Below are 24,381 nucleotides of genomic sequence, written 5' to 3' on the forward strand. Positions count from 1 at the left end.
ATCGGTACTTGACTCTTTTTGGTAAAACCAAAAAGGCAAACTTGTGACCTCTCTCTGTTCTAAGTTTGGGGAGGTGAGGTATCCAGATTCTGCTTGTACACAGGATGTTTTTCAATCAGATACTTTACGTGGCCTCTAGATCAACTTAAGTGGTCTTTCTGTGCTTGTGTGGAATAACTTCTTTGTAAGAACTCTGCTGATGTATTGATTTAGTTAAAGGTCATTTAGCCTCATCTAAATGTCTTTTATGTTCTTTAATATTCTATACCCTCATTTTAACTGTCCATTATAGAATAACAAAATAAGGTAATGTACTGTTATGCTTCTTGATGGAGCAATTTGAAAAAAATAAAATCTTACATTCATTATTCTTAAGGGGATTCTGTCAACATTATTACGGCATGTTTGATTGAGCTGTCATTGTTTTCTTGTTCAAGCAGTTATTTCTGATTACTAAGCAGTGCTTAAGTGCTCTTACAACAATTTCATTTCTGCCCTTTCATTCCTTTTTATTCTAGTTTGTTTATGCTCATTTATGAAACCAAGGCATCTTTGATTCATTTGATAAATATTTGATATATTGTATTCACTTGGCATTTAAAATTTTAAATGATTGTTAAAGTTAAATTAATTTGCATCCTTTCTTTTAATAGGATGTGCTCCTGTCCCTTACCATTCTTCTGTTAGAATCTAGTTTGCTATAAAGTCTTAGTGCTTTTCCCATAGCTAGCTGTCTATAATAAGCTTCTTTTTAAAGTAAAACTTGTTATTGTTGCATCAGTTGTTCAAGATCATTTCTGTACATCTAATGATTGAAAATAGAACCTACAGCATCTGCATTTTAACCTGATGTTTGAAATAACTTAGAAAATTGATGAAAAAGAAAATCCCTTTTTAACATTTACGCGAGGTTTTATTATCTGGATTTATTACTGCGTAGCACAGTACTTCACAGATTTGAGGGGCTAGTCGCTATGTGGTTATTCCACAGTGAAGAGAGCTCAGCTATGAATGGCTTTGTAAAATGTCTCTAGTATTCCTAAATAGAAAAGATCTGGCTGCAATTTAAGTTCTTTAATTTTTCAGAGAGAAAGTAAGTTACGCTTCATATACATGTATACTGTTCTCTAAGACTGAGTCTTAAGGCATATTCCCATATGGGCGTATGTATTTTCTTTTGTCTTCACAGTGTTTTGACTGAGTTGTTCAAGCTAATTCTTTTTTGTGTGTCTTAGCATCCAGTAATACCCTGAACTCTTGTTGCTTTTTCAGTTGTTGTTTCCTTTCAAATGGTGATATACTGCAGACATTTCACCAAATGAAAAGCAACCTTAATTTTCTGAAATGGTTTACCTGTGTCTTATTGCCATCATCATCATTGAGGGGAAGAAAAGAGAAGTGGCTTGCATCTCGTTTCTATACTATTGAGACTCTGCTTTTAGTGCACAAATGCCATTTCTTTAAATGATCTGGATAGTTTAAATAAGGTGCTCATTACAGCAAATATTTGAAAAAAAAAAAAAAAAAAGTGAAAGGAAACGAGTGGGATCAAAAGTTTCTTTTTAAAAAAAAAAAAAAAGTGTTAATAGTGAGTCGGAGAAGTTGATATTTCTAGAAAGAGAGGTACACATATTATGTAACAGTTGTTGAATAGCTTCCAGTAGTTACTTCATAATTCTCTACTGTACATTCAGCCAGGCTGCTGAGTGCTATGAGATAAGTATTACAGCAAACTGAACTTCATAAAAGCTCTTGGATGTGTGGAAGAATTCCTGAAACTCGGAATGGAAATACTATTAGAAACTAGTTTAAAGGGCTGTCTTAGCTAAATATACACTCTTAGCTAAAACTCAAAGTATTCAGAAATGACAGACTGAATGAGTGTATTAAATGCCACGACATATCTTGATGATCTGTAGCTGTGAGGTGTGCTCCTGGGCAAACAAAGTTTTTATTTGTGAAATAACAGCTGGGCATAGAACTGATTTAAAAGTATCTGCTTAAAAATTGTAAGTTTACCAATGAAAAGGAATGGTCATATCCAGTTATCAGAAATCTGAAGAGTCCGTGATTCTAAATACTGAAAAAAGCATAGTTATTTATAAGATGCTTAACCTACTAATTATAACTCTGCACAGATATTTCAGTTTTGACCTGAGGGAATGGCATGAAGAGGTTCAGGCTGGATGTTAGAAAAACTTTCTTCACGGCAATGATGATTGAGCACTGGAACAGCCTCCCTAGGAAAGTGGTCATGGCACCGAATCTGTTGGACTTCAAGAAGTGCTTGGACAACGCTCTCAGACACATGGTCTGATTTTTGAGTGGTCCTGTGTGGAGCCAGGAGTTGGACTCGGTGATCATTGTGGGTTCATTCCAATTTAGGATATTCTATGATTTGCTTCTTATTCAATAATGTTAGTTTTCTAACTCTTTGTATCATTTTAATACTTTGCAAAGGCTTTTTTCCCATCTTATAAATTAAAACATTTGCAATATTTTTGCTAGGTCACCCTGAAATGTTTTCCAGTGAGAATAAATTGAACTTCTTAAGTATTCCTATATAAAGTGTAGTCTTGGAATCTTCCTGGTTGTCCTATATTAATTTTCCCAGGAGTAGTATCTTTTCAGTGTAAAGGTGACCTAAACAAAATATACTTAGAAGTTTAGCAGATTTTTTCCTTCTAGTATATTTTCTCTAATTTGTAATTCATCCTCCTTATATTTGTTGCCATAGAATCATTAAGGTTGGAAAAAACCTACAAGATGATCTGGTCCAACCATCCCGCTACCACCAATATCACCCACTAAACCATGTCCCTAAACGCCATGTCCAACCTTTCCTTAAACACCCCCAAGGGACACTGACTCCACCACTTCCGTGGGGAACCGGTTCCAATGCTTGACTGCTCTTTCTGAGAAAAAATGTCTCCTCATTTCCAACCTAAACCTCCCCTGGCACAACTTCAGGCCATTCCCTCTAGTCAATAGTTACCTGTGAGAAAAGGCCTCCCCTAGCTCCCCACAACTTCCTTTCATGTTTTTAATTACTTCTCTGATCTGTGGGGAAAAAAAAGGGGGAAAAAGTCTATTGTTAATGTTGTACAAGGCATGTTATCTAGGCCTATTTCTATAAACTCTGAGATATTAATGCAGTGTTTAACACAGTACAATAGGGATATGTGCTTGTTTTCAGCACTAGAGTCCTACTCTGTAATTAATACTGTTGACTATACAGACTTAGTTTTATACTAGGTGAACTTTATAAATAGTTATATTAAAAATTGTGACATTACGAATGTGCTGAAAAATATTTATTAAAAATTTAATTTCTTACAATTTGAAAGCAATAATCAACTATGGATCCATGGAAATTAAGGATCACTTTGAAATCCTCTGGATCAAATAGATCCATGTAAACCGTTATGTAGGTTAATTTATAACCTGCTTTTTCTACTGTGAAAAATATGTATTGATGTAATTTTATTTTTGTATAGTGATCAGAAATTGACAACTGTGTAATAAGAAATCAACAAAAGTTTTCTTTAATTGTTAATAGTGCATCTTGTGGGCTAAAATAATATTAATAAAAAATAAAACTTGGTACTTTTAGTTCTGTTGACTTATTTATCTGGACCTTAAAAGGACAGTTTACTTCTCCATCTTTTGTGAAATAAGAATTGGGTATAGAACTAACTTAAAGCATCTGTTTAAAAATCATGATGAAAAGATGAAACTCCAAGAAGCAAATCGTGTTTAAACTGTCACAGCTATATCAACTTCAAGTCAGTGGAGCATAATATTGAGTCAGTGATACTGTGCCAGTTTACATGGCTTCTCAATTATTTTTAGACAATGTCTTTTTGTAAATAAAATTTTCCCTTTCAGAGAAAGTACTGTCTTTAAAAATTTATTTGTACATTACTAGTTAGTAATCTTTCTATTAACAGCATTTATTTTTAAAAGGCACAAAAATAAAATTAGATTTGAAAGATCTAGGAAAGCTGTAGAGGATAGAGGGGGACAAGAGAAGAAAACATTTTAGTACAGATAAAAACATTCTCAACAAAGGAATTAGTTTATGACCTATAGAAGATTGAAAGCATCAGAAGCATTGTATAGAATTTGATGTAAACGTTGCTAATTTCTGTTGAAGAGAAGCATTTTCCGTCATGGAAGATCAAGTACCTTTAATCCGAAAGGTCTCTGTTAGAGCTATTTTCTTGTGTTGTTTATGAAGAAATTGCATTTAATGAAGTGTAAATTTGACATGACCCACAATATCTACCCCTGTTTATAGACAAGTTCAAAACAATAAATAATATTTTATGTAAAACTATTCATGCTGCATTTTTTTTTTTCCCAAGAGGAATTAACTTTTTGCAAAAATTGAAATATGCTTTAATAGTTTTCCGGGATCATGGAAGTGCTAGAGGAGAGTGAAGATACAATCAGGTCAAAGATTTTTTTTTTAAGTAACTTCAAGTCCATAAGCCATATAAGCTCACGTTTAGACTTGTCTCTTACAGAAAAGAAAGAAATCATAACAAATGTTTAGAGAAACTCATGCTTCAAGCAGTCTTTCAGTCTACATAAGCTCTTTTTGCTAAGGTATACATCTAAGAAACATGACAGTCAAGCTACCTCAACTTTTTGATTGGCAAAGTTGTAATGTAAGAAATCCTTTAAAAACATAGTTAATCTCCTGTAGCAATGTTAGTCTAACACCATTAATTTGGAAGATGCACTACTGAAACTGTGAGATTTGAGCTACTAGGCTGAATTTGAATTTTTCATCAGGAAATGGGGCATGGCTTGCTAATAAGTGTTTCCTCAGTCTTACTAGTAGAGTCTTCATCTAATTCTTAGTAACTATTTTGAGAACTTTTTCTTATTATGGGAATCTCCTCTTACAGACCTTGGCCCTACTTTTCCAGAGTTAAGGTTTTCTGTGTTCACAAGTCTAGTTGTATTCAAGGGGCATCCTCTTTTCTCATACCTAAACCCTCTTTGGAAACCTGAAGGAGGCTGGTTGGTAGACCCAGTAAGTTTCAAATGAATGGGAGCTAATTTGGAAACTTAAGCATTTAGTAGGATCTTTGGGACTTCGCTTTTTTAAATGTCTGTTTGTTTTAAGTTACCTGTGTGGTCATGTTCTAACTGAAAGCAAGGTAAATCAAAAGTTGTTTAAAGTAGAAACTCAACTCCAAATACATTTCCTGTAATGTAAAGTCAAACAAAATTTTAATGACAAAGACACTGACGGAACTCTTATGAGAATCAGGGAGAAACTACCCTTTGCCATACTCCTGCCATATTACTGTGATACGTATTTCCCAAATCAGCTATTGCCAAGATAAACAGATCTGAATTAAAAGATTTAAGACTGTATATTATTTTGTCTTAAAAATAAAAGGTTTGTCTTGAGAATGTATCACATCCATTGGGCAGCCAGGGCAAGCTGCAATTGGGAAAATCTGTTGTGTGTTGTGGTTTTATATATATATGTGTGTGTGTGTGTGTGTGTAACTTTTGTTTTTCTTCCCCAGCCATGCATGGTTTTATTTGGCCAAGAGAAATTTACAAAATCTGGTCAAGGAAGATTAGCAGTCAAGTGACGGGAAACATGTATACAGGGTGGTGGTGATTGTTTATCCTTTGTCTTGTAGGCATTGTGTTTTTGGAGAATGGTTAAATAAAGCTGTGTTTTGAGTTGTTAGTGGCAGAGTACAAAAAGGAAGTCTTGTAAATGCCAAGCTCTACTGGGTTAAGAAACAAGGAGGAGATAAGGGGGATCACTGGGAAGCAATTCCTAACTGGGAATTGCTTTGTGGAAGGCTTCTAACCAGGTGCAGATGCCAGAAGCCAGGCCTGCCAGCATCATCTTTTTCGTAGCTTGTCACAGTTTGCCTACAGTTCTGACAGGTGCCATAGTTGTTTCATCACATCACTGAAAACCGAGATCTATAATAGATGAACTTTAACTTTATTCTTTTGCTTTGTTCTTGATTCAGTGATGTAACTTCACATGGAAAAATCCTTTGCTAGCCATAGTAACAAAAGCAGAATTATTTAGAATTGCTCTCCTGAGCACCTGACTTCAGTAGGGACTGCTCATCTGCTTAATGGGATTGAGGCCAAAACATTAATTGCTCTGCTCCTACTCCAGCAACAAAAATGATTTTCATAGGTCATCTCTTCATGGAGCAATCCCTGAACTGCTTTCTTTATTGCATCAGAAAATTCCTGGATTCTGATTTTCTCAGTTATGTTTTTATGGTTTATTTAGTTTTGAAAAAAATTGTGCTGTATATTTGCATTTGTTACAAAACACTGTAGGAACAGTAAGCAGTGTTACTGTTGTGTTTTACAATTCTTAATGTTCATGTTGTTTACACACACATCTTGCATTTTCCTTTATTCTAACTGGAGCATTAGCTAATGAAAATAAATGATACATGGCTGCCTTTTCACCAATTTATTTAAATGTTTTACATAGCTGTTTGCATCAACAACATTCCAAGTTTTTTCTTAAAAGAGGAGTTTCGCTTCCTGAGATTTATGCTGGTATTTCAACAACAACAAAAGCCCCTTTGAGTTATCAGCAGAAAGCTGGTAAATTAACTAGTGAATGTTCAGAGGATCTCTTTAAATAAATGTTTAAATAAATGCAGGGTCTTCTATGAACTGGAAAGGAGCAGAAAACTAGCAGCATAGAGCAAAATGAGATGGTGTTTGTGATTTTCTGGACATAAGCAACAATCGTTCGTGTATCTCAGTCATTGCAAGCAGCGTTTTGCCTAGCGTATCAGATTTAGCCACTTTCTCTTATTTGGAGATATAGAGGATTTGGAGAGATGGAGGATTCTGGCAAACAGACAGGTCTGACAAGTGGAAAGAGGTGGGTCAGTAACACTTTAGCAAAAATCTGGCATCCTAAAGGTGATTCGCTTTGGTGATAGTTTCTTTATAGCTCGTATAGCTGGATGATAATCAGTGAAAGAAAAATGCTGAAGGATTTCTTTAGTTTCAGTAATGTATGTTGCAAGAATAATTTAGGGTTATGTTAATTTTCATGTTAATTTTTTTAACAATGCTTTCCTGGGTATTAACTGACAAACTTTTTTTCCCTTAGTTTTTCAACACTGTTCTTTTATGCAGGAGAAAAAATTTTACTGGAGATACAGCTTATAGTCATACTTGTAGTCAACAATCTTTTTTTTTTTTTTTTTCCTCTTTGTTTTTATGCAGTCTTATTTTAAGAACTGTTAATTTTCTTATAAAAAATATCTAATATACATTCTGGGTTATTAAATCTCAAAGTCCAGTCTGCTAGCTTCAGCATTTAAAATATACATTTTTTCTCTTTTAATAGACTGCTCAATTTCTAACAGTATTGACAGTCGGTGCCTTTTTTGATTCAAAGTCGAAAAAAGTTGTAATGTTGAAATCTGCCATCTTTCCTGAACGCTGGTGCTCGACTTCAAAGTAAAATGCACAGCTACAGTGGAAACTCATTTAACACTAGGTTTATTTCTTTCCTTCTTAAAAGAAATGAGCAGTATTCATTGTGTAAAGGATAGAAAAGACAGACCAGTATCAGACCTCATCTATCTGTGAAGTGTTATAAACCAGAAAGACTTAAAATATAGGACATGGCACAGACGTTACAGTGAAGCTACCTAACTCCAGAAGATGCGATCTATTCATTATTCTGCAAATGCAGACTTTCTGGAATAGAAGTGTTTTTTTTTTGTTTTTTTTTTTTAATGGTTGAATAATTAAGTGCAGTCAGTTATCTAAGATTAAGTAATCTGGCCTATAGAAGAATTTCTGTAATGTATGTGATTATCTACTGTTTATTCAATGGTATTTTTATATTCAAAAAAATTTTCCAGAATCCAGGGAAGCAAGTGATAAATTTGTACCTGCCAAGCTAGTATTTCAAGAATATGAAGTTGGTTACTTAGTACCATAAACTTACTTGGTTAACTTGGTTGCTGACTTTCTACCTGCCATTTAGAAAAAGCAGAACAGAAGACATAAGTGGTTGAGAACGTTGTGGTGAACTTTGTGGTGCTCTACAAGAGCCTTCATGGTTACATGTAGGTGACCATATACATGGCTGAATCTGGAGGGGGAAAAAAAAAACACACTATCACAGCACGAGGCAATTGCTTATTGGTAACACAGGTTTCCAAATTCAACTTTTTATGGAGCTTCTCTTGGGAGTTCTCTTTTGATATAATTGATAATTTTGTAGAAAAAAATATGATATAGCAGTAATAAACAACGGTCTTTTTCTCTCTCTCCCCCCCCCCCTTTTTTTTTTTTTTGTTAAGATTGTGCTTTTACCAGAGTACCCTTAATGCTACTTCATGGGTTTGTATTTCTTTTCTCTGAATAAGACCTATTCTGTAAAGTGTGTGGTTTTCTCTACCAAGAAACACATTATATGTTCTTCTGTGCTAATTTAAAAGTTATCTTAGTTCTCCTTGGTTTATCCTTTACTTCAGTTATTACAACTTTTGGAAATATTTTCCATATCCTTTTTGTTCCTGCTTTACTGCACATTGTGCACTAGTGTACCTAATACAAAACCAGTGTGTCTTTTGAAATTAATATGTTTAATCCAGATACGGCTAACTGAGGATACAAATGAGTAGGCTGTATTTTTTTTTATGTGTTTTGCTTTCTGTTTTTGTAATACCTTACTGAAGCAAAACTACCAAAAATGAGTAAGTCTATTAGCAGAAGAAAACTTCTAGTATTAACTGATTCATTGGTGTTTTCATGATAAACAGAGTTGCAATTTCTCCTTTGGATTTGTGATTATAGAACTCAGCCAAAATATAGTAATGGCAATGAAAATTTAAAAGATTTTTTTTTTCTTTAAATCTTTATCAGGACAAATAAATGTAGCTGTCTCAAAACTGTTCAAGATTTATGCTGATCAAAGCTTCTTTTAGACTTAAAACTTCTGATTACTGTTTGTGTCTTAGGAGTTACAAGGGTCATCTTTAGGATGGAAGATCTGAGAATAATTTTCCTTTATTGTTGTAGTTAGTCCTTCCCTCCTTCATATATGTATCTTGACTCTTAATTATGGCCATACTGATTTGTCGGAATATTACTAGATTAAGTTATTCTTCTATTTATTTTATTTTTATTTATTTATTTTTTCAATCCTAGAGAAGCCATCTTTTCTCCTTGGACAGTTGTTCTTGCACAGTATTTGTGTTTGTTGTCTCGCCTGTTACCATGTTCTCTTTTCCCAGATCCTCATTGGTTTCCTCTTTCACCAACTCATCCTTGTCTTATCACAGGTCTCACACCTTCCAGTCTTCTGACCTTAGTTTCTCTCTTGGTTGGTACCGCCTTCACTTTATTTCTGTCTGTCTCTTTTTTCTGTCCTACCCATCCTCCCTCAGTACTCAGCTTCTGTGTGTATCATTCCAGTTTTCTCTGCTGTTTTTTTTCCCTTTGCTATTACTCAATATAGGCAGCTTCCACGGTGTCCTTGGGTGAGGAACTTAAAACAAGATGGATTGTTGCATTGGTCCTGGTATGTTGTAGGTGTAGCAATCCACCTACAGCATTGTCAGTGCAGCCTCACTCAAAGTAGGTGATTTTGAGAAACTAACAATTCTCTACAGAGCGTGTATGACATCAGTCTCACTTAGAAAAAAAAAGTATAAATAGATTTTCACAGGAATAGTTAGATGAGTGTATTTGATGTAAGGGCCATCTGCTAGTGTGTCATAGTCTGCTTTTAGATCATTCATATAATTTAATACTTTCATGGAAAAGAAAAAAGCATGCAAGCAAAATGTGTGCTTCTTTTTTTTTCTTATACAGTCATAGTTCAGCCCAAATAGTATCGTGATCCCAGTCTTAAAAGAAACTAAAACCATGATGTTAGAATGGAACGTGGCTAGGTTTTACAAAACAGAGCAATCTGTATCAAAATACAAAATATTAATGTATAAATTCAGCATAAATATGCATGTGTGTAAAGAAATGTTATTTCTATTTCTTTGTAACAGATTTTTCTTTCATCTTAATGTTTGACAATATGTTTTTACTAAATATTTTACTAACGTTTTTATAAAACAGAATGTGTAGCATAATGTTGCATCATCTAAAGCTTCCAATTTTCAATGGAAGTTAAATTATTGCCATACTGATATCTCTTATTTAGTCAGCCTTACTCTATGCCTTTGCTGTAGGTAGGAAGCTATCTGATTTCATTTTGTGCATCCTTTCTCTTTAAGACCGGATTGAGTTATTTTAAGATACTTACAATCTACTTGTCTACATACAAGACTAAACTGTGCTATACAGTTGTCCCCTCTGGGCATGCAAAGGCAGAATATAGCTACAAAGTGCTTGAAATTTAAGCTTAAATGTTCCTCATCTTTGTCCTCAATTACAGAATCTTCTGGCTGAGAAGGTAGAACAGCTGATGGAGTGGAGCTCAAGGCGCTCGGTCATCCGCATGAATGGAGACAAATTCCGAAGATTTGTGAAGGCTCCACCTCGTAACTACTCTGTGATAGTGATGTTCACTGCTCTACAGCCACAGCGGCAATGCTCTGTTTGCAGGTAATTCATTTTTTTTTTCTGTCTTTCTCACCACAATTTTCAGGTGAACATTTTAATCAATGTGAAATACAGGTAGGACTGTTCTTTGCTTGGGGCAGATATTTACTATTTAACAGCCTCATGTGTTTGTTAAAGCATCATTTCAACTTCTTTTTAATATATATGATAAATTTTAGAAGTTTTCTTAGTTTCAGCATTTTTTTATTGCAGTTGAACAAAATGTATGCCACCTAGGACTAAAACTTTTTAAGAAATCTGGTTTATACTATTATCAGTCAGCTGCAATCTCTACAAAGATGTTTTGTGATAAAGTAAATAATTACCTTTCAATAATATGACATTTCACTAATTTCTCCCATTAAGTGATATCTAAAGCTCTGATACAGATGTGAGTTATGCTGTGATTTCACCGATTTGGATGGTTCTTACATGCAAGTGCATTTTTCCACAAGGAAAAATATTGTGGAATACTGTCTGGCACTGCACTTTGAAATGTGCTGTTAGCTCCTTTTAGAATACATATTGGAGTGGTAATGGTATTCTTCTAAGTCCAAGATCTTTCTCTGCAAGTTTCTAGTTCAATGCAGTTAATCAAAAAATGACAAATGATAGACATGGGAATGGGGCCAAGGGACTTAGAGCTAGTCATGTACTTAATTACATTACTAAATCAGAAATTGAGCTAATAAAACCTTCTTCAGCCAAAACATGCATTAGAAATTACTGTGTTTAGGCTTATTATTCAGGGTGTTCAAAACTTATCTAAATAGGCACCGGAATGCTGCATAGAACTACAAAATAGGTAACATTTATATGAAGAATATTTCTTTGTTTTAAATAGGTGTAATGTAAGCAATATTTAAAGTTGATAATTGTTAGTAACTTGTTGGATTTCTTAGGCAATAGAATGCAACATATACAACACAAAATTCAACTGGCTTGCAATCATAAGATGTAAACCTGTAGTTATATATGTTTTTTCTTAGATGTTTTAATAGGTTAATTTTTTGCTATTGGTTTCAGTTTGTCAGTTTTGAAGAAGAGTGTGTAATTTGCATTCCCATGAGTTCACCCTCCACATCTGCACTGCGAAGGGGAGGAAGTTAGGTACAGAAGCTGTCTAACATTGCTAAGTCAAAGTTATACTGCTTTACCACTTCCTGCACTTGGTTGTTACTATTTCTTTGCATTGCCAGAGTTTAACTTTAGGAAATGAAACAAGAGTTGGAAGTTTACCATATTGTTTAAAATCACTTCTTATTTTCCTTCCAAGTGGATAAGTTAACCTTATAAGCTTCATTCTGTAATATGCTAGGCTAGGTATTTATGTATAGAAGCAACTAAAAATCTTTAAGCGTAACAGGAAGAAAAAAATCAACATACTGCTTTCAGTCGGGATTATTTAAATGAATGTGAAGTTGAGATCCTCTCTTTCATGTGAAATAAAAGAAATTTAATGAGGTTGATCGTACTGCACATAAAACCATTATTAGGAAAATCGACGTTTTCAAATCAATGGTTAATTAATGGATGGGAGCACTGAAAAGATATACAGAACTGAAATGCATGCATTACTTTATTGTTAGCTATTCACTAGCCAGTTTGCCTAAAGGAAAAATAGATTTTTAACTAAATCTGTAATGTTCTGTGAGGATGCTTCTATCCATGGTTTAAGTTAGCTGTTACTAATCAAAATATTTTTGAAACAGTTGTATACAAAAATCAATGTTATATTTAAAATAAGAAGTAGTATTTAGACTGAAATATTTGTCTTTGAAAAACTGTCTCGAGAATTAGTATGCTCACCCTCCCCCCGCACAAAAAAAAAAAAAAAGTCTAAAGGTCTTCTCTCTTTGGTGGATAGATTTGACAATTTGACATTTTGGAGTTTTATCTCAGTGTCCAGTTTGTATAAGAATAGGGGAGCAGTATTTTTAAAAGAGAAATGTAGTGTGCTGCTGTTGCATAGAGCTACCTCAAATGCTAAGCATGAATAACAAAGTATTATATGGGGGGGGGAAAAAAAAAAAGAGAGAGAGAGAGAAATAACAGGTTGGAGAGCAATGGTAGGAGATGTGCTTCTCTTCTGCAGAAGAGCAATGGAAGCTGATTGTCATTGGAGCAGGCCATTGGAGACTTGCTCATCTGAGGCCACAAGGGTTAATGTGTCCTATTGTGTTAAAATAAACTGTATCTTTTGTGTATCTGATTTTGCATTTGTCTAAATTTAGAATGCTTGATGTCAGGTTGATCCCCTACTTACAATGTTGTACATTCTTGCAAGTATACTTGCAGGAATGATTTTACTACCAACAATGGAGATGTAGTTTCTTCCATCTAGGAAGTTAGCATCACCTTTGGTACCCTTTCAGAGTGAACATAAAATCAGTTTAGTGATCAAGTTTTGTACCAGACTAAGGAATACAGTGTTTGTCCATTGCTGAAGAGTGTTGTTGTTGGACATTGTCTAGAAGGTGTGAAGATCTTTTTCCCAATCTTTTCAACACCAGAAAAGTTCCATATTTTGGTTAAAACTTGGTTGAGTGATTGTAGCCAAATCTTAAAACTTTTGGGATTATGCTATGTAATAACTTGTGAAAAAGTATACCCTTACATATAGTAAGAACCCATACGTGGAGAAATGACCCCATTTGTCTCAGAAAATCCAAGTTTTTTCTGTGTGCAGCAAGGACAACATTGTCACATCAGTCACATGAATCATGTAGAAGTTACAGGTTTGTGAAAGCATGTGGAAATAATATGAATTTACTCTTAAAATGCTGTGTGCCAAGAAATCCTTGTGACTTCAGAAGTTTGGATGAAACTATGTAAAATTAACCTTTCAATTACTAGTTGATCTTTTTGATTAAAATCAAAGAATATTGCATATTTTGTAGATGTTCTCAAGCAAAAATTACTGAAGATTTTTTTTTCCAATGGAATGAGAAGCATTTTTTTATCACTGCAGGAAATAAATAGATAATGTTACACATCAGCTTGAGAAGGGTTAACTGAAAAAAAAATCAGTGATTCTCATTTAATTTGTCATTTTTTATGTAATTTATCTATTCATCCAGTGCTTTATGTCTTTGTTCCTAATACATGTCATACTGTTGTATTTAATGCTTTGTTTACATAATTTTGCTTGATTTGCTTCAAATTCTTTTACATAATCTCTTTTCAATATTTTAAATACATACTTTTAAAAGTTAAAAATTATATATATAAATTCTGATTTATTCTATGTCCATAACGAATCAGATTGATTTACAGGTGATTCTGAAAAGGCAACAACAAATTTCTCAACTCTGAGACACGGATTGGTTTGGTATTCATCTTAATGAAATATTTTCACTAACAGTTTTCCAAAGGCTGTGTTTATGAAGAAGCAGCCAAAAAAGGCTAGGAATGGAGAGAAGCTTGTGTAGCCCGTATTTTTTTCACCCCGTGTTGACTAGACTGTTGTATATGTAAAAGCTTGTATTGAAAGGAGCGCTCCCATTAGATGAAGTTGTGTATGCATCTGTAAATATGTGTGTGTAAAGAGTATAATAAGTATATAAGTGTATATATATATATATATAAGTATATATACATGTGTATATATATTATATATATACTTGTAGTATAGTATATATAATACACTATAATATATACAGTGTATATATAGTATATATATATAGTATATATATAGTATATATATTTATAGTATATATAAATATATACTATATATACTTATATATATATATATAAAAGTATATATATAAGTATAATAAGTATATAAAATTATCTAAATAATAATTTTGTATAAATACAAATAAGTGTATACTGTATATGTGTTGGTCATGAGGGAGGCAGCTCAATTTTGCAGGTGGCATATGTTTTCTAAAGACTTCTTTTGGTGCGTTTTGAGTGACGAGGCTGAATTCTGTCAGAAAGGATTAACGGTGTCTTTTGGACTAAGATGTGGCTACTGCAGATATCATGCTGTAGCATGAGCTCCAAGTCAATTAGTTATTAACTATTTCTTTTGTATTTGCTTTAGGATTATAAAAAGGTATATTATAATTCAACATACAGCTTGTGCATTTTTAAGTTCTGAGCTTAATGTCATGTGCCTTTCATAAAAGGCCCTTAAGTATAGCTGCCTTCTGCTGTTGACTCACAATGTGCAGAAAGGAATGACAAAATACACAAAATAATAAGTTCCACATATTTTTACCATCTACCCCATCAGTAAGATATATCTAGGAGGAGTTTTTTTATCTAGAAAAGAAATGAAATCTATTGGTTTCCCTGTTCAAGAGGATATCTGTGAAAACTGTTTTCAAGTAGTTGATCAAAGACTAGGTCAAAAGCAAAAAATAAAATTCTGACAGTCAAGGAGTTGTCGTGAGAAATGAGAAGACAGGATCCTCCCTCTACCTTTCAGCTTTTTGCTGGTTGATCATGAGCGGGTAGTGAAAAAGCATTGCTATGTCTCTTCGCTGTACTGAGAGGGAATTATCTTTTGAACTTTTGTTCAAAAAAGTTCAAAAGGAGGTGTGGAACGAGCCAGTGAAAGTTCTGCATTTGTTTTTTTCCAGTACATTTTAGTATTATGATAGAAGTATGGATGAGTCTTGTTTTCCAGAATAGTAGTTATTTGTGTGGACCATGAGAGGCTCCTTATTCTCTTTCTACAAAATATGATGAAGTGTCCTTTCATCTCCAGAATAAATTGGAATTGGAGCTATTGGGATGCTATAAATAGAATAGCATGGTTTTTAGCTTGTTTTCTGTTACTATCAATATTTAGATTGCATAAATAGTGTAGTATTCAACTACTGTCCGTTCTGTCTTATTTTGTAGTGTTTGGAGTATATTTTGGATGAATTTGTTAGGTTCTTTCATGCTTTTCACCATGACATTGAGTCATGCTAAAAACAAAAGCAAATAAGCAGTTTGAATTTATTATCTTGATACTGAGCAGTAGTTAAAATATGCATGTAGCCTCTTTGTCTCATCTTTTAGGGAAAACCATTTCAAATCAAAAACAAAAGTTGTTCTGGATGTAAATTGCAGCATTGATCACATTTCTACTTAAGCAGATGGGTTAAGAACTGGTAGGTCACCTGGTAATGCATTCTTTGCCAATTGTACATTTGTAAATGTTTTTTTTTGCATTCCATAGCATGCCAAAAATTGATGTTTTACTACTTTCTTTGACAAATAATTCTACAGTCTATTTTATTCCTTTTACAATATTCAGTTTGCATTTTCCCTAATATAATGTCAGACTAATAGAACAAAATTAATCAAATTTAATATAGCTCAAGCTATACAAATGTGATTATCTGCCATAGCCACCAATGTAATTAATAGTTTTAAATAAAACTTTTAATATTTAATGAGTGCTCTTGTGTAATGTGTGACATTTTATAGACCATTTGCCTAGCAGCTTACTTTTCAGTGGGTTCTAGGAAACTCTAGTAGTAGCATTTTATTTTGATCTGGTCATTATTTTCTAGAAGTTGGTTATTATTACTGTTGGTGTTGCTAGTTCCTATGTTGCTACTTGTTATGACAAGATTAAGAGGTGACTGTAGCAGCAATATCATTTAAATCTTTTCTATCAAGAAATTGTGTCGAACTAACAAGAACAGTGCTAATGTTAATCTGATGAGTTCATACCAAGTGTGGTTCTGCCCTATGTCTTTATAGTATTTTATATAATTTTATAATGAATTATATAATTAACATTACTTCATGTAAACAAACTGTGATAGAGTTGATGTTAACTAATGGTAGGGATAGACAAGTAGATAACTAGTGATGGAATTGATATAACTGATGTTAATTGGAGGTTGATTTTTTTTTCCAGCTGTTTATTATTATTATATTTAAGAACGAGTAAGCAACACATCAAAAAAAAAAAAAAAGCAATTTTTTTGGCTTCATCAGGATATCCATTGGAACTTATTTAGTGGATGTAGAATATCTTTTTTTTTTAATTACTTAACACAATAATTGTAGGTTGTTCTTCAGTAGCAATCCTGTAACTTTGCATTCCTGCCCCTCCTTGTTGCAGTCTCCTTCCTCCACACCCTCCAAGAGCTGCTATAAGGGTGAACTGCAGAATGCTTTGGAACGTTCAGTGAGAAGATAAAATTGTACTGTTACAGAAAATTCAAGAGGACGTTTGGAAAAATGTTACTTTCTGAAACCTGTGTTCTACCAGTTACATTAAATCAAAATAGCATAATTTAAACATGAAGAAATGCATGGAGATCGAAGGGAACAAGAGGGTTTTGTCAAATAGTGGGGGCATAACTGGAGTATCAGAACTTCCAGAAATATTGTTACATCACAAGTGAAGGGTAGACTAAGAAGAATGCTAGCATCAAGATGAAGTGATTTTATCTTGTTTTTATAATGAAAATAGTGAAACTTTAATATAGCAGGTTTAACAGAAGAGTGAAGAGTGTCCCACAGATATTTCTTGAGGTTTTATAGCATTCCTTTGATGTTGTCTGACTGCCCTCTTCAGGATGACAGTGAATATGTTAGTCTGCTTAATGATAATATTTGATCGTAGAAAAAAAAAAAAAAAGGCAAAAAAAAAAAGCATAATCCATTTTTTATAATTCCAAATTTTGTCTGTTGAATAAATGTTTTAAGGAGCAAGTCTTAATCAAGTAATGAGTGAAAGTTGAGTTTTGTTGCGCTTCATGAAATTTCTTTTTCAGGGAGAAGAGATGATCAAATTTTATTTTAACTTTTTTTTTTCACGATAGATTTTTCTTGTATACAATATATTCCTAGATACAACACAACTCTGCTGGAGTTGTATGTAATATATCTCATGCCTAAGGCTGATCACAGTTATAAGGAAATAGGGTATTGTCTTACCACGCCTGTAATTCTGTCTTCCTCCTCTTTGCTCTTAAAATATGATGTTTTTGTATATGTTTAGTGCAGAGTTTCTCTCTTGCAGTCCCAGCTTTTAAATAAATAGTAGTCTGCACCATCATATGCATGGAAATGGTTCTGTGCTTGTGTATTTGGGGCAATTCTCTCCTGGTAAGGATCAGTGTACCCCCCCCTTTTTTTTTTTTTTCCTCCTCTCAGGGCAGACATGGAAAGGTTTAAAATAAACTAAGCAACCAAAGCAAACCCAAAACAACCCTGAATGTACAGCCGCAAGGAAAGCAAATAAGAGGCTTTCTTGCAAATCACAAGTAGTAGCAATATGGCTTTCTAATGATGATAAAAAAGATTATATAACCCTATATGTTATGGAAAATTATTCTGTATTGCTTTTAAACCTTGTTTTATAGAAATAATCATGAGCATTTTTATGCTACTTACGAACCTCCTGTTAGCTTGCTGTCACATCTCCAGTGTTTAGCAGTTCTTGGCATAGTGTGGACAGACTTTTTCTTTGGCTCTATTTTTTTTGTACAGAATGCTACAGTCACGTTTCTTTGTGATTTTTCCACTACTTTCAGATTTCTTTATGTGCATTTGTCTTTGGCAAGTAAATCCTGTTACTATACTTGAAGGCCATGTAAGCATCTCCATACAGAGATCTGTTTGCAGATTTTGGTGATCCTCAGGAGGCCGCTCCTGAGGGTTTTAATTGTGTTTTCTGAAGCTTTTGATTATGAAGGAGATTACTCTTGTTAACATCTTCTGGGATCTCTCTGCTTTTAGTTTGACTTAACACATTTGTAATTTTGGAGAATGCAAGTGTGAAGCAGAGAGTTGTATAATGAGCTGAAACTTTGTTTATTAATTGATAATATGGGTGTTGAGAATGAAATTTTAAGTGTAAATCACCTAACCACTGCAGTTGGCTAGGTCATCTTTGTTGCCAGTGGATGCCACACGGATATATGTTTGTTTCTTTTAGGCAAGCTAACGAAGAATATCAAGTGCTGGCTAATTCATGGCGCTATTCATCTGCTTTTTCAAACAAGCTGTTCTTCACAATAGTGGATTATGATGAAGGGGCAGATGTCTTTCAACAGGTAAACGCTGGATATTATAAAACATTCTTAATTTTTTATAATACATATTTATTTGATAAATGACAGCAGAAAAGTGTTCTCTCTGTAGATACATATGCATTTCATATATAAATTTTCTGGTAAAAAATATCAGATGCTGGAATTTTTATAACATTAACAAGGAAGAATAGTACAAGTAGCCACTTTCAGCATTTCCTAAATGTAGTTCATGGTATTTATTTATAGATGATCTTATATGTATGTAAAATTGAATCAGCCCATTATTAGTGTTGTTTTCTGGAATGAAATGCAGTGTAAATAACATTTGCATTTAAAGATTTTATTTATCTTTAGGAAAAATGGTCTTAGTTAAAAGCCATTTAGTTGAATAGGTTGAAGAAAATATTTTTCAGCTTTAGTACTCTTAGTCTGGAAGTTCTTCAGGGTAAAGAGAGGAGACTTTTAGATTTTAGATTTTATATGCTGGCTATGAAGAATGAGGAATCAATTACTGGAAAATAGTCTTAAATTGAATAATCTAGACAAAAAGCATCCCTGGAAAATTCATACTAAATAAAACTATGCTTTTTTCTCTTTGATATTTATCTACTGATTGAAGCTAAAATAGAGATTAAGAAGAGTAACAAGTTTTGAAGTTCTCTATATTTTTAATCACCTTTTGGTGAAATATGAGCTAGACATTTTCCCTGAATTTTTTAAATATTTAATTTTCAAATATTTTATATTTTGTTAGTTTGTGTTTTGTAAATATTTTGGCTTCTGTCAGACATCTTAGAATGTGTTGTGTAAAAATATGCTTATTAATGGGTAAGATTTTGATTTTAAAACTTTCAACCTTTAAAAATTTATCTCACATTATCCTTTATGGTTACACTAATACAAAATACATTGTTTGATCTTGCCTTAAGCCATCAATACATATTAGAGTAGTACAGTCCAATTTATTACTTGTGTAAAAGGGCACAGGTTCAGTTTATTTCAGATGATGCACATTTAAAGTCACATAAACATTATACCAAATTAAATGAAATGTTTAATTTTTTTGGCTGTCTGTGAGAAATATTGTGATAAGCATAAGGGACCTGAATGACTGATGATGGATTAAGATGGTTAAGATGGATTTTTCAAGTAGTTCTGACCTTGTCCTTATGTGTGCAAACCAGTAATGTAATACTGATGTCAGAGGAAAAAGAAAGAAAAAAAATAATTAAAAAGAAGACTGGATTTCCAGCTTTTATATTGTTTGTAGAGAAATGATAAAACAGCTGCAAACCAACTGCCATCTCTGTACAGTGTCAGAAGGCTTCTGTATCTGAGGTTTCTGAATCTTACAAAGTATTGTTAAACTATTTCGCAAAATTTCTCTTAGCCTTTCTCAGAATACTTTTATTTACAAATAGGTTCACTAAGGAAGTGAGCTGTTTTTTGCTTAGTTGGAAAATATTTTAATAGCTGGTAATTTCTAATGATAAATTCAGCTCTATACTTGATTAGATAATATGTTTTGGTAATGTGATAAAACTCATTTTGCAGGAATGAAACAAACAAGGTTACTCCGCATTTGCTGTTCAAAGATCTCCATATTGCATCATATTTAAATATTTTCCTTGATTTTGTTTACATTAATTTTCATGTTTTTCAAATGGTTTATTACATCTTTTCTGAGATGGACTAAATATGGAGGAATCTTATATAGAATAATTATAATATATACCCATAGTAATATATACCTATAGCACCTATAACAAAGCTGAAGTCAAAATTTAAACAAAGTGACAAATATAAATCTGTTTGTTTATCATCTATGAGTTTTTTTACCCTGTACACAATATAGCTGAGAGGACTTACAAAGAGGCATACTCTCACTTTTTATTTCTTTTAATTATTACAGGTTTTAAATCAATTGAATTATATTTAAACAAACTTCCCAGATTGATGCAGTGTGAATAGTTCCAATTAAGTATTGGAAAAATACTTAATGTCAAGTATTGACATGTGGATTAATATTCACCCAATTCCCAGAGCAAGTTATGTCATCGAAGCTAGTTATCTAGGTTTTCTGGGATTCAAAAAGGACTAAGCACTAGTGGGGTAGTCTGTCTTAAAACCAGTGAAGATGAAGATAGCCTAGGTAACTTTGGACTGGTGAGAGCTAAGCAAGAGAAACAATGTCAAGCTATAAGCTTTTATTTTCCCCTGAATTTCAGCCTAATATACTTTAATAGATTGGAGGGAGGTGGGCTGTCTGTTTTTACTAACTGCTGGGAAGTTCTTACAGTGTGTGGGAACTATATAGTGTAAGATACTCTTAGTCAAAAAAGCTGGTAGGTGAAACACTCTGAATAATTAAACATCCAAAAGAATCTACCAGAAGAAAAAAGCAAGGAATACTTTGAGCACTTTTTCTAGGACTGTACATGAAGATGTATAAAAAAGAGTAACACATTAGGCAGGAGGGCAAATAATATTTTTCATATTGAATATTCTTATGTTGTCTGATACATTAGAGGTAAACATTTTAAAGTATGGGGTTACTAATTTTTTTTTTTGCTATTTTTCCTGTTTTTTTTAAGCTGAATATGAACTCTGCTCCGACTTTCATGCATTTTCCTCCAAAAGGTAAGCCCAAGAGAGCTGACACATTTGACCTGCAGAGAATCGGATTTGCAGCTGAACAGCTAGCTAAATGGATAGCTGACAGAACAGATGTTCATGTAAGTCTTTCGACAATTTTAAAAGTTAGAGCCAAATGTACCTTTGTAGTCTGAGACAGGCAGATGACAAATGCAGTCCCTCCTTAATGCCTGTTTTTCCATTAAAACGTAGGCTCTTGAATGCATATTTTTAAAGAAACAAAACCAAAATAAATATTCATGATAGTTGTGGTAACTTCTACAGTTTGCAGATTATATTTTATTCTTGTTTAAATTATGTTTATTTTTTTCTAGATGAAAAGAAGTAGTGATATTGTGATAATTAATTTTGAATGAGTAATACATGCTTGCAATACTACATACAAAACAAATGGATCTAAAAGTAGTTGCTCCTAATTCAGAAACAACATGCATATCTGTTGAAAATACATATATTTTTTTGAGTTGAACAGTTTAATTTTCTGAAAGAAGAGATAATGGAATATTCTGTATTGAAATTTTCAGACCAGTAGCGTATTAGTTTAAAATGGTCCTTACAGCTTTTTTCATGCAATCTATTTATTAAGGCAGGTACTATGTTTTTTCTTATTTATGGATACATTCAGTGAATAGTCTGTGTCAAAACCAGATTTCAGATGCTCCTTATGCTCCTTGTTTGCTTATATGGAAATAGATCTGTGGGTATGTATTTATTTCCGATCTGTATTTGTTTTTATTTTTTCCAGATTAGAGTTTTCAGGCCTCCTAACTATTCTGGTACAATTGCACTGGCTCTTTTGGTATCTCTTGTTGGTGGCTTGTTATATCTGAGAAGAAATAATTTAGAATTCATCTACAACAAAACTGGCTGGGCCATGGCAGCTCTGGTATGCAGATTTTCCATACTAATATGCTTTGCGTTAGTTCCCTGTCTTAGTGTATGTGTCTTTGTTACTTGCATAGTAAATTAAAAACCAAAGGCCATAAATGATTAATTAAGTTCGAATGTGCTTAACAGTGTATTGCAGTATGTTCATTTATACCATAGTCTTCAAACATCTGAGAAGACTCATGGAAAAACACTGTCTGTGCTGCATAGTCAGCTATCTTAGTTTTAGATAGCATGTAAGTATGACAGATGACAGTTAAGGTTTATCAACAAGTACTCATTAATTTAATTTCTGCTGTCATTGTGACTGACAGAAGAATTAAATCTGAGAAGTAGCATTAAGACTTAATTTTGGGGGACATGCTCCTGAACCATGATTCAGGAGCCTGGTTATCAGCATTAGAGTAGCATCAAGTCAATCCAACATTTTACAGCTTAACAGAATTCCTTCCTTCTATGCTTGCAATGAGAACAGTACTTTTTAGAAATTTGTTCATGTATTTTGTACAAGATAAGTCAAGCTTTTCTTCTCTTTCCATGTAAATAGGTTATTTGTTCACTCAATCATTTTGAAGACCTTTTCTCAACTTGCTTCTATCTAAATTAATTTTTCTTGAATGCATATGGCCAGGATTGTAGATGGAATATGAGTTTACTTTTGCCAGTGGCATTTGCATTTTAGCTCTTCTAGAAGCAGGTTACTGATACAAAACAAAATTGTTTTTGCCTTTTCAAAGCCATGTCACATTGGTGGTCAGTTTTGCTCTGATTCAACAAGACAAGGAGATACTACCTTGTTGTGAAACTTACAGCTGATGGGCTCACTGGCAGCATTTATTACATAAATTCAAGGATGAAGTTAACTAGTACCTACTAGTTAACTACTAATACTAGTAGTTAAAAACTACTAATACTAGTAGTTAACTAGAAGTCAAAGAATGAAGTCCAAGATTGCAAATAAACCACCTGAAGGACTAGATTTCAAGTAGAATGTTTTCTTTCAATTTAGAGAGCCATGGGCAGAATGTTCTTTGTTTCAGTATGTTACAGTATCCTGAGCTCTAACACAGAATTTTGATAGTTCTCCTTCAAAGTAAGGCTGTCTAATTTAGATCCATATATTTGTGTAGAATACTAGTATTTTCCAATGAAAAAGTTTTAATCATTTTGAAAGTGAAGTGTTGGGTTGTGAATCCTTGAAAAGTGTGAGCTGAGAGTAGGGAGAGAAACCAGAGAGTAAAAAGGAGTGGATGTCTTCTGGCATCTGTGATTTCTAACAAAAAACAGAGAAGTGGTTTGTAGCGTTTCTTTTACTATTCAGACTTACGCAGGTCCAAAGTGTACAAAACGAGACACTGTACAATTCTATGTAGTGTTGGCCACCTGTTATTCCTGCAGTGCATGTGTATGCGTGTTTTTATGTCCAATTTGGAGCTTTCTAGGAGAAGACCAATTGAAAAACTGGACTGAGGGTCAGGGGTCAGGACTGCTGTCCTGACAGAAGTCAACTGGACAATGCCCTGAACTGTAACAGGTGTAAGATGACCCGTGGAGGTCCCTTGCAACGGTAATTGCCCTATAGCTATATGAGGCTGCACTCTACTGCCACTTTTATAACAATGTCATTTGGATGTATGCTTCTGAATAATACCACAGAATTTAGGCTTATAATATAATATTCCAGTTTAATTACTTATAGTAAAAAGGTAAATAATCTCATTTTATAGTTGCTTGGCCGAATACACTTTGGCCGAAACATAGTAAAAGTAATACAGTCAAATTTCTAGGACTGAATTAGGTGGTGTTAAACCTTTTTTTTTTTTAATTATTATTATTAGTGTTATTTTATTTCCTGTCTGCTTTCCTACATCGTTTTAGTTTAATTGAAAAAAAAAAAACAAAACACAAAGCCTCTGTAATTCTCTCTAGGAAAGGTAGTAGACAAATTATCTCAAAAGATGATGGTAAATGACCCGAAAGAAAAAGTAACCTTTATCACCTATAGTGACTGCCTTTTAATGCAAGTATCAAACCACTTTATACTACATCTGTCAGAGATTTTTGTTAGCACCATTTTAAAGAGGTCATGTATTGTGTACCGTGGGGCTGTAGTTGAAGGCATGAGTGTACTCTAACTTTGTGTATAATCAAAATTGGTTTTTTTCTTCTCATGTTTCATTCTGCTAGATGGCCCGCATTCATTAACCTTATGGAAAATAACATTTTACATTTCAGTTTAATC

At 33.3% G+C, this 24,381-nt stretch overlaps 1 protein-coding gene across 1 annotated transcript in view; it reads left to right on the plus strand.

Annotated features, from left to right (window-relative positions):
• The window catches only part of TUSC3 (tumor suppressor candidate 3), a 119,569-nt gene that overhangs the window by 33,241 nt on the left and 61,947 nt on the right, over positions 1 to 24,381 (plus strand). The window contains exons 2-5 of the mRNA XM_082758764.1: positions 10,436 to 10,605; positions 18,500 to 18,617; positions 21,191 to 21,331; positions 21,997 to 22,137. Coding sequence (XP_082614890.1) covers positions 10,436 to 10,605; positions 18,500 to 18,617; positions 21,191 to 21,331; positions 21,997 to 22,137 — 570 coding nt within the window. The remainder of the gene's footprint in view (positions 1 to 10,435; positions 10,606 to 18,499; positions 18,618 to 21,190; positions 21,332 to 21,996; positions 22,138 to 24,381) is intronic.

Source organism: Aythya marila (genome assembly GCF_965140915.1).
Source record: "Aythya marila genome assembly, chromosome: 4".
NCBI classification, from domain to species: Eukaryota; Metazoa; Chordata; class Aves; order Anseriformes; family Anatidae; genus Aythya; species Aythya marila.